The sequence below is a fragment of the Myotis davidii genome, unplaced genomic scaffold (genome assembly GCF_000327345.1).
Source record: "Myotis davidii unplaced genomic scaffold, ASM32734v1 scaffold663, whole genome shotgun sequence".
In the NCBI taxonomy this organism is placed as follows: domain Eukaryota; kingdom Metazoa; phylum Chordata; class Mammalia; order Chiroptera; family Vespertilionidae; genus Myotis; species Myotis davidii.
This window is the reverse complement of record NW_006295816.1, coordinates 165,317-183,429: the sequence shown is the minus strand read 5'-3', so window position 1 is coordinate 183,429 and position 18,113 is coordinate 165,317. Positions and strand designations below refer to the sequence as shown.

General features: G+C 56.3%; 1 protein-coding gene across 2 annotated transcripts in view; it reads left to right on the top strand.

Moving 5' to 3' along the window:
• The window catches only part of CCDC12 (coiled-coil domain containing 12), a 35,222-nt gene extending 24,263 nt beyond the window's left edge, over nucleotides 1-10,959 (top strand). For both annotated transcript variants that reach the window (XM_015568321.1, XM_015568319.1), the window contains 5 exons: nucleotides 7,850-7,929; nucleotides 9,230-9,291; nucleotides 9,521-9,555; nucleotides 10,051-10,127; nucleotides 10,218-10,959. In XM_015568321.1, coding sequence (XP_015423807.1) covers nucleotides 7,850-7,929; nucleotides 9,230-9,291; nucleotides 9,521-9,555; nucleotides 10,051-10,127; nucleotides 10,218-10,300 — 337 coding nt within the window. In that variant the 3' untranslated portion in view covers nucleotides 10,301-10,959. The remainder of the gene's footprint in view (nucleotides 1-7,849; nucleotides 7,930-9,229; nucleotides 9,292-9,520; nucleotides 9,556-10,050; nucleotides 10,128-10,217) is intronic.
• The last annotated feature ends 7,154 nt before the right edge of the window (nucleotides 10,960-18,113 follow it).

The following is an 18,113-nucleotide window of genomic DNA, read 5'->3' as shown; positions in this document are numbered from 1 at the left end:
AAGCCCTCGCGTGGCTCGGCTCTACAGCACCCAAAGAACTGGCTCCAGACCTCCCTGGGGTGTGAGCTAGCGGGGCCAGCGGGCTGGGGCCACCCAGTGTTTCCTGACACGTCATCTCTGAGCTGCCCCAGCCTGGCACTCCTTTCCTTGTCCCCCGACATTCGGCTTTCTGTAGAGCTCAGCCTCCGCTCTGTCTGCCCTCTCGTCCCCCTCAGTAGCTCGCCTACAGGATTGATCTTATTCTGCCAAACCGGTCGTCTGGTTGGGTCTGGTCAAGTTGCCTACACAAGGCTCCCTCCCCCTGTGGTTGCAGGCACATGAGAGCTGGAACCTCCAACAGATTCTGGGACAGGTTTCGGAAGCAGTGTAGGGGGCAGGGAGGGGCTGGGTGGTTGGTCCTCGTGAGCTGGGGTAAGCTTCATGTCTGTTAGCACTTCCTGCCCAGCCCTGAGCTGGGGCCACCGAGCAGCTGTGGAGCTGTGCGTGGGCCAGACCTGTCTGCGTGGACAGGTGGCCTTGGTGGCCTTTGCCCTGAGCTGTTTCCTTCAGGCACAGGCCTGTGGAGGCTCCTGCTCACATGGGGGTAGATCTTGGTGCCCTGAGAAAGCTGGGCTCCGTGGGCTCTTGGTTGAGGGGGTGCACAGGAGGGGAGGATGCTCCCAAAGGGGCTGGGCCGGCACCTGGGAGCACGCTTTCCTGATGCCACGGCCTCATGTCGCCTTCACCAGAGTAAGTGGAACCCTCCCCAGGTGCAGGCCCCTCTCTGCCCCGTTCAGAAGCCCATCTCGGAGCCAGGGCCATTTCAAGCTCACAGGGGTGCCTGCACCTGGCTTGGCTGTTTACCAGTGTGTTCCCACGTCCTTGGGCGGTCGCGTTGCTTCTCCGAGCCTCTCCACCTGCATATCTTCCGCTGAGCTGGGGAAGCAACTGGCGTCCCTCCTGGGAGCGGAGCACACGCCATCACTGTCGCTGTCCCCTGGCCGGGCTGGGGCTTTGGGCAGAAGGAGGAAACTTTGGGGCCTCCTGAGAGCTGAGGGCTCCAGACACACCCAGAAAAGGCAGTTCACTTTTGTGTAAGGTCTCTGCTAACTTTGCAAATGGGACAGGAGTTGGGAGAACAGCAAGGGGGTGGGTGAGGGTGGAAAGAAGCACATGTGACCAAGAGACGGGTGGTTAGGACCCTCTGTAGAGCTTCCCTTACGTGTGTGATAGATGGCCCTCAGCTAGCACGTGGCGTCGTTAGCAGATTCCGTTGTCGGCCCAGATACGCTGTGGGCAGGTCCTGCCTCGGCTGTGGCTGAGGAGACGGACTCCAGTCGTTGGAGCAGGCGCCTGGCCTCACCCCTCAGCACCGTGTGGGCGGTCACCACCTGCCTCTGCCCGGCGCCTGCCCGTCTGCCGAGGAGACTTCAGGACCCTGCTGTCCACGCCTTTGCCTTTCCTTATCCTCGTAGGACCCGCTCATTCACATTTACGGAAAGGATGGCAAGGATTTTGATGGGAACTGCATGGATTCTCTAGATCCCAAATTTTAAGTTTTATTGCTCCCTTTGCGATAAATCCTGTCCCGTCCTCATACAACCAAATCCCCATGGGGGAGTCAGCCCCTCTAGGTCGACCGGCCCAGGCTCCACTCTGAGAAAGACAGGCCCCCACCCCCAGAGGGTCCCTGCTTCTTCTCTGGGCTGGACCTGCCCTCCTGTGGCTTGTTCTGCAGGGCGGCCATGCCTCCTCTCTAACCCAGCCCTTCCGCCGCCACCTCCCTCAAAAGGAGGTGCTCTTGCCTCTGTCCACAGGCCCTCTGTCTGCTCAGCCACCTGCCCAGCGCCCTGATATAAAAGGTTCACCACCACCTGCCTGATCTGGGCCCTTGGGAAGCTGGCCTGCAGAGAGGACTTCATGCAGCTGCTCTGCTTTCTAAGCCTCAGTCACTCCCCATGGCAGGTTGGCTGGTATGTGCGTGAGGTGGGTCTAGGCCGGGCTTGTGACCGAGGAGAGGGGAGGTGTTGGCACTCCTTCGTAAGGGGCTCCACAACCGCCGCCTCCCTCTGGCTTTGGGTCATGTCTGTCCCAGCTGGAACAGTCACTGCTCAGGGACAGTGGCTCTCCCTGGCGTGGCTGTCGCATCCTGGCCTGGCCTGGCCTGTGGAGAAAGTGGTACCAACCTGCCTTCTCCGGATGGAAAACTAGTTCTCCAGCTCCACGTGGAGAGAGGTTCCCGCCAGCTGAGGCCCAGCCCAGCCCTGGCCTGGCGCCCAAACCCTTTAGGCTGGTAAACGCCAGGCCCTCTCGCCTCTGTGGGTTGGGTCCCAGGATGGTGTCTGAAGCAGGGTGTGCTCACTCGAGATCATGACGTCAGCCTGACTTGGCAAACATTGCCCCACTCCAGTGGTGCCTCCCAGAGCGGCTCCCTCCCCACCTCCTGCTCCAGGCCAGGGTGTCCCAGCGTGGGTAGGGGGCTGGACCATGGGCAGGGGCCAGACTGTGGGCAGGGGGCTGGACCATGGGCAGGGGCCAGACTGTGGGCAGGGGTCTGGCCCGTGGGCAGGGGGCCAGACTGTGGGCAGAGGGCTGGACCGTGGGCAGGGGCCAGACTGTGGGCAGGGGCTGGACCGTAGGCAGGGTCTGGACCGTAGGCAGGGGCTGGACCATAGCTCCAGGATTTGTGCTGAAGCAGCAGCTCAGACACCTGCTGTCACCCTGTTTTTCCTGATCCTGTTGCTCAGGAGTGGGCCCCGGGATGTGGGCAACTGAATCAAGAGAGGACTGGTTTCAGGATGGTGTGTCATGGGAACCGTGGGAAGCAGACTGGCCCTGACTGTGGGGGAGGGTGGCTGGGTCCTGTTGCCTGTTAAGTCTTGGTCCTGTATGTCATGACCTTCAGTGCTGCCAGAGCCCTTCGCACCCAGTCTTCCCTTGGTGGGGCGGGTGTGGTCCACCTTGAGGTGAGGAAACCACATTCACGCTGGTGACGCCTCGAAGGCCTCCCATCCGAGAGGGAGAGCAGCCCCTCCTCCTTTGGCCCCTGTCTAATGGAGAACAATGAGCCCGCCAGTCCCATCAGCCCCACGTGGGGACCCCGGCCATTCCTGTCCTCGGCCTGCAAGCTCCGTGAACAGCCAGCGGCAGTGACCATGGAAACAGCCTTGGGCTTTGAACATTTTAATGTGACTTGAAGGGAGGACGGGCAGGCCTGGAGCAGTGGTGGTCCCGTTAGGGATTGTGGCCTCACCTTTCTGTGGGCTCCAGGCCTTGTTTACGTTGGGGACAGGGAGTGTCTCCACGTGCTGGGCCTACAGGCTAAAGCAGACGGTCTGCGTCTCTACTCTGGACGTTCAAGGACGGGGAGCCCTCTGGGCTCAGGTGCTGATGGCCCGGTGGAGCTGGTGTCCAGGGCGGTGACTGAGGAGCGCCTCTCACCACAGTCCCTCTGGCCCCCAGGCCACACGGGGCTGCCCCATTCTGCCTCTCCAGGGTGCAGGCAGGGTGCGTGTGCGGGAGTGAGGGTGGAGTGGCCTTGAGAGCACCGGGGAGAGAAGAGAGGACAGGCCTGAGGGTGAGACTTGTGGCATGAAGAGGGTGCAGGGGCCGGGCCAGACGCCTGCCACGCAGTGTGGACTCAGACCCATTTGGTCGGGCGGTGGGCCCGGTAGTCGGTCGGGAAGCTGCCTTTCTCTCTGGCGTGCTGGACCTCTGCCCCGGGCTTCACGTTTCTTTTCTTTGTTAACAACACGAGAGTTCTACTAGACTCTGAAAACAGGAGGTGCGATTACTGTTTGCAGCCAGTCTCCCCATCACGATAGTCATGTAACAAACCAAGGCAATGTCGGTCTTGAGCCAGACTCACAGAGTCCCCCGGCCCCGGCTCCGGCCTCAGTGCGGTGTCTCGGCCTCAGTGCGGTGTCTCGGCCTTGCTGCTCCGGGGCCCTTTGATCTTCTCAGTATTTGTCAGGATCATGTCATGTAGGGTGACATGTTGATTCCTTAGTTCTGATATGATGAGACAAAGGCTGATAGATCCTCTCTGTAAAAAAATCAACAAAATATTTTTGAGGAAAAAAAGCGTCTGTCTCGGGTTCAGTAGTTGGACAGAGACTTGCCTGGGGGTCTTTTCTTGGAGTTCACAGTGTTTCTCTAATCGATGGGCTGATGTTTTTCATTAATGTAAAAATTCTCAGTCGTGATCTGCTTATTGCCTCTGGGACTGTGATTACATGTATGTCAGATCTTTTCATCCTGTTGCATGCGTCTCTCATGCTCTTTTCTGTAATTTCCAACTTCTCTGTGCCTCAGTCTGGACGTTTTCTGGCTTGTCTTACCGTTTACTAGTCCTTTCTTTATATGCGCCCTAACTCCTGTTGAACTCATTTATTGAGTCCTTAGTGTTGGTTATGTTTTCAACTGTAGAATTCCCATTTGATTAATTTTTGCATTTCAGGTTGTCTGCTGAAATTCTCCATCTTGTGGTTTATATCCCTGAACTTTTATTAGTGTTAATTATATTACATTTCATTTCTAATCATTCCAATATTTGGATCACCCATGTATGTAGTCTTTATTTTTTCTCACGGCTTTGATTGAATCCTGGATGTTAGGTATGAAAAGTTCTGGAGATAATTTGTGGTTCCGGGTAATTAATTTTCCTCTAGAGCAGCGATTTTCAACCATTTTCATCTCATGGCACACATACATGAACTATTAAAATTCTGTGGCACACCAAAAAGTATATTATTTTTCATTGATCTGACAGAAAATAGGTATAGTTTTTATTCATTCACATTGGACAGCGATTGTTGTGTTGGCTGTTGTTGTTTTTCTGTTTGATAATCTGAGGAGAGAAGGTCAGTGCTCCTAAGTGCTCAGGTGTTGCATGTTTTAGACATGCCTGCAGCACCGGTCGAAATTGCTGCTCGGGAGAGAATTGGTCCAGCTGCAGGTGGGCAGTGAGCTCGGGCGCCCTGGCCCACCCCTCAGGCCTGAAGGAGAGGTTTCCTCTCCCAGTGCCCAGTCACACGGCCCCTTCTTCCCGCGGCATCCGCCGGTGACTGCCGATGCCCAGCTCTGTTCCTGTTTCAGGTTCACCCCGATTCTGAAGATGGGATCAGGTGGGGATCACATGAAAGCCTGGGGTGGCCAGGGCCCTGCTCCTTGGCTGCCCTGCACACAGACTCTGTCTCTCCAGGCCCTGGGATTGCAGGAGGCTCTGCTGCCAGTAGACAGATTCTTCACGGAGGAGGAGTTGCCCTCCATCGGGAGACCCCGCCTTCTGCTGGGCGTGCAGCCCCTCTGGTCCCTGCAGCTTTGGCACTTCTCCAAGGCCACCCGCAGATTTAAAAACTCACCAGTGGGCAAGAGTAGGACCCGTATCCACTGCTGGTGATGGTTGGTTAAATTACCAGCCATCGTTACCTAAAAGATAGTCATAAGGGTATAAAATAACAATAGTAAGAAAACAAATAATATAAATCCAAATAATAAAAGCCTAATATGCAAATTGTCCCCTCTGGCGGTCATTCTGCTGCTCGCTATGATGTGCGCTGACCACCAGGGGGTGGCGCGGAACATGGTGGGCGCTGGAGATGCAGTGCTGGCAGTGGGCGGCAGTGGAGGCGCTGCTGGCCCCAATGGCCGAAGAGAGCGGGAGCGCAGGGGGATGGTGGAGCAGGTGAGGGGGTGGCGCCAGGCCAAAGCGGGGCTGCGAGGCTGGGGACGCAAGCTGGGGCCTGATCTCCGCAGGCCACCCCGAGGGGCCTTACCCCGCATGAGTTCATGCACCGGGCCTCTAGGACACAGTAATAAGTAACACAAGAAGAACTGAGTTTGGCATGCTCACAACTGTGAACCTCACTTCCCACTCCTGTGTCTGTTGTCAGGTTTCTTAAGTTGTCTGCTGAGGGCGAGAGGCTTAAACAAGCCGCAGGCCTCCATTGGAAAGGCCAGGCCTGAGCAGAACCCTGGGCCCAGGGCCTCTCCCAGGGGCTTGCCCTTGGCTGTGAGTGGGGTGGGTGGGAGGGGCGGTGTCTTCATTAGCGCTCACGGTGAGGCAGGAGGCCTGGAACCTGGCTTGACAGACCTGACCCAGCACGGCCTGCCTCCTGGTTTACAGATGCGGAAGCTGAGGCCCAGAATGGGACTGCCCATTGACCGGGACACAGGTGTCATGATTGGCAGGTGCCCAGCTCCAGGGGCACAGGGACTGTGGGAGCTGGGGGCTGCTGAGCGTTTTCCCAGGGGCTTCTGGCACCTCCCTGTCCTCCCTCAGTCCAGCTGCCCTGCTGAGGCCCGGGCAGGGGAGGGCATGGGTGTGTGCCGCTCTCCAACACCATTTATTGAAGAGACTGTCTCTGCTCCAATGTATGTTCTTGCCTCCTTTGTCAAATATTAATTCAGCATAGTGGCTTGGAACAATTTCTTGGTTCTCTGTTCTGTTCCATTGATCTATATGCCTGGTCTAGTGCCAGTATCAGGCTGATTTGAGTACAGTGGCTTTGTAAAATAGCTTGTGTTTTCCCACAAATCCCTGCAGTTTCCCACACCCAGTTTCTCTTCTGCTTTTCTCCCCGCCCTGTGGTGAGGGGAAGTCAGTGTGCGGGGCACGCCCACTGCACCCTGATCTGCCACTAACCTGAGGCCTGGGGCAGGCGTGAGGGGCGGGGCCGGGGGCTAGGGCTGGGGTCCCTGCTCCTCAGAGGCCAGGCGGGCACTGCCCCCAGGGCACAAAGATTCCGCCTGGCCCTGGGCTGTGGTCTCAGGGGCGCTGGAAGAGGGGATGGAGCAGGTACTGGTGAATAGGGATTGAACTTGAAGGCCCCACGTCCAGACCGCTTGCTGCCAGTGCTGGCCGTGTGGTCACAGCACCTGCCCTCCCCTCTGGAGAGGGTGTCTGCCAGGGTGGGGGCAGACGGGAGCCCTTGGTGGCCTGGCACAGAGGGGTTTGGTGGATGAGACTGCGAGCCTGCTGTTGGGAGACTGCCCCCTGTCCTGGAGGCCCAGGACGCCTGAGGGCAGCAGACCCCTAGGAGGTCATGGGGAGGATGAGGACCCACACTGCAGTCCTCCCTGGCCGCCAGGTGGGCCGGGCACTCTGCCCAGGGCCTCGTCCTAGCCCAGTGGCCCCTTATTAAGCACCAGCCCCCAGGGCCCTCTGCAGGAGAGGCTCTGTGGGTGGGGACTGAGGGGCTGCCGATCCAGGGGGCCCCAGTCTGCGGGGACGGGCACGTGCGTGTGGCAGTCCCAGGTGTGACTCTGGTCCCTCGTGGTTCCCCTCACAGGGGTCTTAGGCTCTACCACGGTGGGCGTGGCTGTCCCAGCCCTCCACGGTGTCCTGCCAGTCCCCTCAGCCCTTACCGGCCACGCCCAGCCCAGATCTTGCCATCAGAGTCCAGGGACGATGTACCAGTGGCCCCAGCACGGAGGCTCTGAGGACGAGGCAGGTGGGGAGCCAGTGGGCGATGACCAGCTTTGTCTTTCAGGAGTAACTCAGCCAGGGCTCTGCTGTGTGACCACCTACAACTGGGGCATCTCTGGCCCTCAGCTCCCGTAACTGTCAGAGGAAGATAATCCCGGGAGACGCTGGTGAAAGCTGCTCAGGCCCCCAGCCCAGCTCCCATGGCAGCCTGCAGGGTGGGCAGGGCCTTGGGAGAGCTGCCAGCCAGCTGCTGAGAGGGATGCGGGGCTGAGGCGCAGAGGGCCGGCCCACAGCACCCCTGTCCCGGCCTCCCTCCTCCCGGGCCGCTCAGAGAGGAAGGGGGAAGTCACAGCTGTGGCTTCGTCAGTCTGGCCTGCACGTGTCCGCGGTGACCCAGACTGTCCCCCGTTCACACCGTCTCTGCTCGTCTCTGCTGCGCAGGGAACTCCGGCTGCGGAACTACGTCCCCGAGGACGAGGACCTGAAGAGGAGGCGGGTGCCCCAGGCCAAGCCCGTGGCAGGTAGGTGCTGGTCTCTGCTCGGGCACTGTCAGTGCCTCCATTGACAGGAAGCTGGCCGCGCCAGGCTGGAAGCTGGGCCTCTAGCACCCTCCCCACCACTTCCTGGCAGGTGCACACGTGGTCAGTGTTGGTGACCGCAGAGAAGAGGCTGGGCTCTGCCCTGCTTGCACAGGGGCCTTGGAGGGAAGAGGCCACATCTCAGAGGAACCCTCTGGCTGAGAGGTGGTGCCCGGACCCATGAAGGTCAGAGAGAGGCCCCGACGGGGGCAGGTGCTGCAAGAGCAGGGCAGGCGGACGCCCACCAGGGGGAGGTGTGACAGCGCCAGGCCCAGAGGCCGGGAGAGGTGGTCTGCGGTGGGTGAGGGCCGCCGCCGAGGGCTGCAGTCTCCAAGTCTGGGCAGCAGCCAGGAGCCAGGAGCATCGGCCAGCAGTGGCCAGCAGTGGCCTGTCCCCAGCCACCTGCACCGGACATGCTGGGGTTCTTGTCACGCAGGTCCCTGACTTTTAAACTTCATTTTTGCTTTCAATTCGATGAGTAATAAGTGAATAAATACATTATCTTGTAAAACAGCAAAATGCTGCCTTTTCAGCCACACCCGTCTGCTTCCTCATCTCCTTTGCCCCTGAAATTCCCATGTGTCCCGGGTGTTTTGGGCCCCACTGTGGTGGGTCCAGTGGCACCTTGTGGGGAGGGGGCAGTGAGGCAGGACAGAGGAGAGGGACAGGGAGCTGGTCCCTTGCCTTGGGGGCAGTACCCATGGCTGGAGGGGGGAGGCAGGACGGGGGCCCTGAGGGAACGTGGGACCCTGTGATGAGCCTGGCAGAAGCCCGTAGAGCCCAGGTTTGGTGTGAGGGCTCCCAGCGTCTGCCACAGGGCAGGTCCCCGGTCACTGCCTGGAGGCCCAGGGTCCGCCGAGTGCGCCTCCAGGTGGCCATCCTGTCGGGGAGCACGGGAGCACACCTCCGGGTGAGATGGGAGGAAATCCTGGAGCCCCTGGGACTGGGGAGAGCTGGTCTTCTGGGCCCTGCCCAGAACGCACTTTGGATGTGTTCACAGCTGGGGGCGAAGTCTGGCTCTGACTATGCCAGCCGCCTGCTTTGCCCCGGATGGCTTTCATCCTGGGAGCCCCCGCCTTCCTCCAGAGCCACCTTCCAGGGTCTTCCGTCTGGCTGGCTGGGGCCAAGGGGACAAGAGAGGTCCCCAGGACCTGCCTGCACCCTCTTCCCTGGCCGTGGCTGCAGCTGCTGTCACCAGGCAAGTGGCAGCCTCTCCCAGCCCCTTGTCGTCTGTGCCCTCTAGTGGAAGAGAAGGTGAGGGAGCAGCTGGAGGCCGCCAAGCCCGAGCCAGTCATTGAGGAAGTGGTGAGTGGCAGGTGGCCAGGGCCCGTTCTCGCCGCTCTGAGGCCTTTTCTCCTGCACCCGCTCTCCTTCCTCCTCCCTTCTCTTCCCTTCTTTGTTCCCCTCCACCTCCCACGTCCCCTCACCCCTCCTTCCTCCTATTCTTCCTCCTGTTTTCCTACCTCTGTCCACCTCCCTCCTTCCTTTGGGGTGGGGCCCCTCTGGCCCTGACAGGTGTCTCCTTCCTCTCCAGGACCTGGCCAACCTCGCACCCCGGAAGCCGGACTGGTAAGTGTTGCAAGGGGAGAACCTGTGCAGACTGAGGGGCGGGAGCGCTTGGTGCCGGGCCTGGGCCAGGGGTAGGCCTGTTCCTCTCGTCTGTAAGTCTGTCAGGGACAGCGCCAGAGGGAGGTGTTTGAAGGTGATGAAATGAGCTTGGGGCCTAAGTCCTGGGAACCCAGAGCCAGGGGACAGCGTGGGTGCCTTCTGGGAGCTCCGGTGGAAGAGGAGCAGGACTCAGCGCACTGGGCCGGTCGCTTCTGAGCAGTGACTGAGGGGCCAGAGGAGCCGCCCCCCTTGCACACCTGGACTAGTGGGTGGGTCAGGGCTGGTCCCCGCCTCCCGGGGCTGGGAGGGATGGCAGGTGCCGAGTTCGGGAGGCGCAGGAAGCGGGCCGAGCGTCCTGGCTGGTTCCTGGCGCCTGAGGGGCTGCAGGCAAGGTGGGCTCAGGGCCACATCGGGCCAGCCTTCAGCCTCTGGCCTCCTGCCACCTCCCTGCGGCAGGGACCTCAAGAGAGACGTAGCCAAGAAGCTGGAGAAGCTGGAAAAGCGGACCCAGAGGGCCATCGCCGAGCTGATCCGTGAGTGCAGGCTGGCGAGGTGGGTCCCCGCCCTCGGGGGCAGCCCAGGTACAGGGCCTCCCTCACCCCTCCTGTCTGCTGTCCATCCAGGCGAGAGGCTGAAAGGCCAGGAGGACAGCCTGGCCTCTGCAGTGGACGCCACCAATGAACAGGAGGCCTGCGACTCCGACTGAGGCCTGCCCCCTGGGAGGAAGGTGTTGGACAGGGTGGGGGCTGAGCTGGCCCTCACTTCCCGTTTGCCCTCAGAGCAGTGGCTCCCCACCCCATCAGGGGGAGCCCGCCATGGGGAGAGCCAGCTCCTTGCCTCCCGAGCAGCTCTGTGGCCTGCGCACGTATGTGTACATGTATATATTGTGGACTTTTTTTTTCTATAAATAGAAATAAGCAGACCCCTCTGTGTGGCAGAAATCTATCAAATATTTCCTGGGTCCTTGGGGTGCTTGAGTTTGGGTCCCAGACAGGGTGTGTAGAGGTGATGCTTGATTGAGAAAGCCCTGTGTGGGGCTGAGCATATGGGCTGACCTTCCGGGCTCAGTCCTTGGGCAGCGGTCATCTCAGAACCCTGGAGGGACAGAGGTCTGAGAGTCTGGAGACCTGCGTGGGGCTAGGCTTGCAGTGTTTCGTGGGGCAGCCAGAGAGGCTCCCCCTGCTCTGTGGGCCCCTCGCAGTGGGGCAGAGGGAGGAGCCTGGGTCCGTGCAGGGGTCAGCTTGGACCCATTGCCACCACGATTGAAATTGAGGTTCCATGGAAAAGGAAGAAAGGATGCTGGGAGGGCAGCCAGCAGGGCCTGCCACAGGCGGTAGGAAGAAATGGTGAGCAAAGATAGGTAGACATTGCAGAAATCAGCATTGACTGATCTAGCAAGACAGGTAATAACAAAAAAAGACACAAATTAATATAAATATTAGGAGTGAAATAAGGTGATCACTACAGATTCCTCAGACACAAAAGGACAGGAAGCGGGGTATTGTAAGTAAATGCCCATGTGAGTTTGACAGGTTGATGAAATGAACCAATTCCTTGAAAAGCATAAACTTCAATTCACTCCAGATGAAGGAGGTCATTTGCATAGCCCTGTAACTATTAAAGACCCTGAATTCATAATTAAAAAACCCCTGAAAAATCTCCAAGCCCAGGTGGTTTTACTGGAGAATTAATATACAGGTTTAATGCAACTCCTATCAAAATCCCAATAAAACCTTTAAGTGTAGACAGGATTATTGTAAAATGGATCAGGAGCCCTGACCAGTTTGGCGCAGTGGATAGAGTGTCAGCCTGAGGACTGAAGGGTCCCAGGTTGTTTTTTTTGTTTGTTTTTTTTAAATATATTTTATTGATTTTTTTACAGTGAGGAAGGGAGAGAGATAGAGAGTTAGAAACATCGATGAGAGTGAAACATCGATCAGCTGCCTCCTGCACATCTCCCACTGGGGATGTGCCCGCAACCCAGGTACATGCCCTTGACCGGAATCGAACCCGGGACCCTTCAGTCCGCAGGCCGACGCTCTATCCACTGAGCCAAACCGGTTTCAGCAAGGGCCCCAGGTTTGATTCCAGTCAAGGGCACACACCTCAGTTACAGGCTCTGCCTCTGGCCCCAGTCAGGGCGCGTGTGGGCAACCAATCCATGTGTCTCACGTCGATGTTTCTCTCGCTGTCTCTCTTCCTTCCACTCTATAAAATTCAATAGAAAAAATGTCCTCATGAGGAATAGCAAAAAAAGTAAAATACATTAGGAAAGGCAAAAGAACTAGAACAGCTCCAACAAGTCTGAACCAGAAGACTAAAGCCTGGGGGGCCTTTCACCATCCCAAGGCTCACTGTGAAGCTACAGGATTGGTGGAAGGCAGGCACAGAGATCGTGGAAGAGAACGGCACGTCAGAAGTGGCCGCGAATGTGTGACAGCTGCAAAGCGAGCTCGTGGAGGAAACTCGGTCTTCAGCACGCGGTGCTGGAGCCATGGGACAGCCATAGGCTGAGGAGCCCCAGTCGAAGCCTTGGACCTGACAGAAGTCAACATGGGTCCGAGGGTTAAATGTAAAATGTAAAACTATAACAACTTTGAGGAGAAAACATTCAGGACCCCAAGCTTGGCAAAGAATTCTTAAGACATGAGACCAAAAGCACAACCCATAAAAAGTATTTTGTGAAATTTGACTTAACCAAAATGAAACGCTTTTGCTCCCACAAAGTCTGAGGAGAATGAAAAGAAAAGCTACAGACAGAAAATACTTGCAGAGCGCATATCTGATAAAAGCCTCCTAACTAGAACATCATAAGGCATTATCAAAACGCAACAGTAAAAAGGGGAAAAGAGTCCGACAGAAAATGGAAAAAAGACAAGAAGGGACACTTTTCCAGGTGATATCCGCGGCAGACACGTGAAAGCTACGGAGCACCACCGGCCATCAGGGATGTGCCCATCGAAGCCACGAGGGGACGCCGGATACCTGTATGAACAGCATCAGTGAGGTCGGTGATAAATACTGGCAGGACCTGGGAGAGCGGAGAACCTCACACATGGTTGGCGGGAAGTAAACGCTAGTTACTCTGGGAAATACTTGGGCAATTTCCTCAGAAACTAAATGTGTACTTAACATAAAACCCAGCACCCATACTCCTGGCAGAGAAATCGGCTGTCCACACAGACAGACGGCAGCACAGGAGCAGAGTCCACAGAGGCTCGTAGCAACCTGGTGTGTCATCGCCATGTGTCAGTTTAAAGGAACACACAGAGTGGAGGGTGCCAAGTCGTTGCCAGACCTAGATCTAGGCTCAGTGTGATTTCCTTGCCTTTAGTTTGAAATGAAAACATTGCCCCCAAAAGGGTGAAATGAGCATGGCAAGAAGTTCCTCACACATGGCACGCAATCTTCCAGGGTGTTCCTTCCCGGTTCTGTACTCAGGACTACCAAAGTGGACAATTTAAGGTGTTTTTTGTTTTGTTTTTTTGACAATTTAAGTTTTATTCTGTGAAAACACACCCCCACAGCTCTGGCCCAATGGCTCGGTTGGAGCATCATCCCATACACCAAAAGGTTGTGGGTTCAATCCCCGGTCAGGGTGCGTATGGGAGGCAACTGATGTTTCTCTTCCCCCTTCTTCTCTCTCTAAAATTCGTTAAAAAATATATCCTTGGATGAGGATTAAAAAAAACCAAAATTCCCTTTGATGGGTTAAACTGGTGCATCTGCACCACGGAATATGACTCGGCAGGGAAAGGCAGGGCAGCTGATTGAAGGGACGGCTCGGGAGGAGTGGAAAGTACACACGTGTAGTAAGATCATGTCTTACAGGATGTCCTCTGTGATGGTCAGGAAATGACAGAATCAGAGAAGGACAGATTGGTGGCTGCCAAGGTTTAGGAAGGTAGGACTAGGAAGGAGTAGCGTGAGGGAGATCTCCGTGGTGATGGAATAGCTTTTGATGGCAGTGGGGATTGCGGAGGTGCACACGTGTGATCATGTGGAATGAACCACACATGTCGCTTCTGGATTTATTGTGCTACTGGTGGCCTGGTGCACAAATTCGTGCACATTGAAAGGAAATTAATTAGAAGAAATATTTTAATATCGCTATTCGCCCTTTCTCTATAATAGAAGTATCAACCAAACTCACAATTGACAATGACAGATGGAAACACACATGTGTGATTGGTGCCAGTGAGAGCTTTATGTGTGTCACGCATGTGCAAGTCAACTTAGCCTTTTAGATATATAGAATAAACTTGCTTAATTGAACCTGCTTTCTGATGTCGCTAAACTTTTTCCAGCCCAGTGAAGCACCCCAACTTCTCTTTTAGGTAATTGTCAGCAACACAGCAGTAACTATCAACACGAAGCAGATTATTATTGTAGATCACGCAGGGAGAACAAAGGGTCAAATATATATATATATATTTTTTGGAACCCACCTACATAAGCACCTATGTCACTCACATGGAGCACATACACAGCAGTAATGAAGTGAAACAGTAAAAAAAAAAAAAAATTAAAAGATAACAATTTCTGACCTTTACTTGTGGTAGATAAATAATAAAAAAGCACATATGTACAATGTCAAAATAATGAAATTTTTAATAAATGGAGATGGCAGTGTAACCACGAAATGACATACATTGAGTCCGATGTAACCTGAAGACTGTCTGTATTGTAGAACATGCAGGGAAAACAAAGAGTAAATATTGAACTGCAAGCAATGTTTGACTACATTCTGCGCAGTGAGAAAACCTGAAGTCATTTTCAAGGTCCACCATTTCTTACTTCTTTTCAGTCGGGTCCAGTTTCTAAGCTTTCTAAAGCTCCATTTTCAGCTAACGAAAAGAAAATAGGATTCTACCGAGTCTCCTATCTATCTACTCCACGACTCTGTGAGGATCAAATGAGATGAGGCACGGGAAAACGCTTCACAGACATTTGGTTAAAGTGTAAAGTGTTTGCACCTGGCTATGAAGCAAGTGGTGTTCCTGGGCTGAAGAAACTGCAAGGAGGCCAGTCGCTAGGGAGAGGAAGCCGGGCGTTGCTACGTGACGTCATTACCCGGACGGAGGGAAGGACACTTAGCATATTAGCTTTTTATATAGCTAGATAGTATGGAAGCTGTGACTCCCATCCGGGGAAGCTGGGTGAATAGTATGCAGGATGCTCTGTATTCTCTTTAACTTCCTATGAATCTGTTTCAACAAAATAAGTTTAAAAATATTTTCTGTGAGCAAAGAAAACGGTAAAACATGTTAATAAATTGTGTAAATTTTTTTTTTGTTAATCCTCACCCGAGGATATTTTTCATTCATCTTTTAGAGAGAGGGAAAGACAGAAACATCGATTGGTTGCCTCCTGCACACACCCCTACCAGGACCCCGGCTGGGGAGGAGCCTGCAACCAAGGTATGTGTCCTTGACTGGAATTGAACACAGGACCCTTTGGTTTGCAGGCTGACGCTCTGTCCACTGAGCCAAACCTGCTAGGGCAGTGTGTGTGTAAATGTTTTTTAAAGTATGCTTTCTGTGTTTAAAAATACAGTAAGATTTCAAGAGTCTTGTGAAGAGCAGATGCAGTAGTTCACAGTTGGTCACAGTGAGTCCTGGCCTTGGTTAGGGTCAGGTGGGACTCTGACCCCAGTGACCCCTTTGTCATTGGGTTGAGGAAGCGGGCCAGGGGTGACAGTGCCCAGCTCTGTGGACGGAGCCCTGGTGTGCCCAGTGCTACCAGCTCACCAGGACAGCCCTGCTGACCTCCCCACACGCCAGCGCCCTCCTGTTTGAAAGCCTCTGGGTCATCTCAGGAGGGTGTCAGGCCTGGGACGTTCCGCAGCCGTGTGGCTGCCGCAGTGAGTGAGGGCAGAGTTGGCCAGAGAGCGGCACAGCCCGGAAAGCCCCAGGGAAAGATTGTGTCCAGCCCAGTAGGCTGCAGGCCAAGGTGTGCGAAGGTGACCGGTTTGGGCAAATCTGCTCCCCTGGACCCGGCCTGTCCACCCTGTTGGGGTTCATGCTGCTGCTCGCCAGTTTCAGGTGCCTCTCCTTGGGGTTCTGGCCAGGCCCAGGCCTGCCGCAGCACTGCCCACCTGCCAGAGCCAGGCATTTGTTGGTCCTGTGTCCTGAGTGCCTTCTGGTGCTGGGTGCTGTCCCAGGGGCTGCCTTCCAGGAGCTGGTCTTCCAGGCGGTCTCGGCCTGTGGGAGACCCTCCCTCCAGCCAGTCTCAAGGCCTCTCCGGCTGGGCATTGCAGTGGGACAGCGAGTGGTGGGACCTGGTCCTCCGGGCGCAGCGAGAGCCCCCGATCGAGATGGCAGGAGTCTCCATGAGCCTTTTCCCCTCTGTCCTCACGGCCACTGGGGGGCAGCAAGACACTGGCGGGGCCCTGGCAGCCCTGTGTGGGTCAGTGGAGCCCGCTTTCCCGCAGCTGAAGTGTCTTGTGCAATGCACCCCACCCCCTTTCCCACGGGGTCTGTGTCGTTTAAGTGGCTGATACCAGAGATGAACCCAACAGTGGGGCTCAGTCAACCCAGAACCCAGCACCGTGGGGCCGTGTCCTGGGGACAGCAGCACCCCAGCCCCAGGCCCCCCCCATGCTGGCCTTGCCCCGGCTCCAGGCACAGGCTTCTTGGGGCCTGGCCTCCAATGGAGTGCCTTAGTGCCTCCTAGCCCTGGGACAGCACCAGCCCTCCAGGCACCGGCAGCCTCGTCCCTTGTGGGCATGTGAGGGGTGGGCACGTGGGGTGGGCAGAATACCGGGGTGTGGAGCCCAGTAGCCTGGCGGGTGGGCCCATCTGGAGGGTCCCATCCCCTGAGGCCCTGGCCAGGCCTGAGCATTTGTTGGTTCCAAGACGCCTATTGTCTCAGGGGCCATCCAGGTGGTGTGTGTGAGGAGGATGTTGGGGGCTCACCCACCAGATGGGCTGGGACCGACAAGTGGGTGATTCATAGAGGAGTGGGTGTGCGCAGGCCTGGCCTCGGGTGCCGTGGGCTGGGCAGGGTGTCGGGCTGCATTTCCCGGCCAGCCTGCCCTTCTCTGTATTTACTGGTTTTCTTTAAAAGTTCCCATTACTCAGGCCTCTTGTGGGCACAGACAGAAATAAATCCCGCAAGGCAGCCCAGCCAGGAGCCGGAATCCAATGCCTCCAAGGCCGGAAGAGGCCCCTGTGCAGAGGCGCTTGGCCACAGTGGCCCACACATGCCACATGGTCACAGTGCAACCACGCACCCCTGTGCACATGCGTGCACCCGCACAGGTATGCCCCCCCCAGACACCCACCCACATGAATTCGTGTACTGGGCCTTAGTATATAAATAATTGTGAGTCACAGCCTTGAAGGTATAAATATGTCAATCAATGTAAAACCTTTAAAATCAGGAAAAGCCCCCCCCCCCCCCCCCCACACACACACACACTGTGCACACTGGGGTCACAGTCCTCCTCAAGGCGCCAAGCAGCCAGTGGGGAGGCCGTGGCGCTGGGGCATGAGAGTGGCCTCCTGGGAACGCAGGCCCAGGCTGCCAGGGCTTCTGAATTTTTAAGAGAAACTGGAAAGCTGAATTTTTATGTGAAATATCCTGATTTTAAATGTTGGCTCAAGATGTTGAAAATACCGCGAGGGCCAAACCAAACATGACTCTGGGCCAAATTCCACCCACAGGCGGCGTTCTCAGACCACGGGTCCACACAGACACACATGCACAGACGTACAAACAAACAGACACACACAAACAGACATACATACAAACACAGATACACACAGGCGCACACACACAGACACACCAAAAGACATGCGAGACATAGATACATATACAAATGCATACAAAACACAGACAGATACAGGTACACACACAATAGAACCAGGAATGACACAAATAGACACAAGACAGGCACACAGACGAGCAGATGTGCACAACGTACAAGTATATACACACATGCACAGATGTACACACACAGCAGACACTGCACACCTCTCACTGATGTGGGGCAGGTAGCCTGACTGTGGCCTCCGGGCAGGGCCAGAGCATCGTGGCTCACCCAGGCTGCCTGACTCAGTGCCGGAGCGGGAAAAGGCTGCTGGGCAGAGGGTCTGGGAGGGGCAGGTGGTCAGGGCTGCCTGCAGAGCTCAGCGTGGGGGTCGAGGGGCCAGGTGAAGGGCCCCATGGTCCAGGGTCCGGGGGGGTTTGGACCACAGGTTCTGAGGCTCTGAGAAGGGCACTTGGGTGGCCATGAGCCCACCCTCCCATGCCCTGAACCAGCCTGGCCTGTCCCCTCCTCACCACTGGGCCGCAGGCCACATCCCCCCAGTGGCTATGAGGACTGAACGGATCTCCCGTCAGGACTTGGGGAGGGGATGGAACCCACCTCTACCCACTAACGCGGAGCTGGAGGGGCCTAATTAATGCGGCACACCAAGGGCCCTTCCCCGCAGATGGGAGGTGAGGCCTGCAGTCTTCTTCTGCCTCCCGGCCCCTGGCATGACCCCCAGCCCTGGACTGGGAGCTGCACAGGA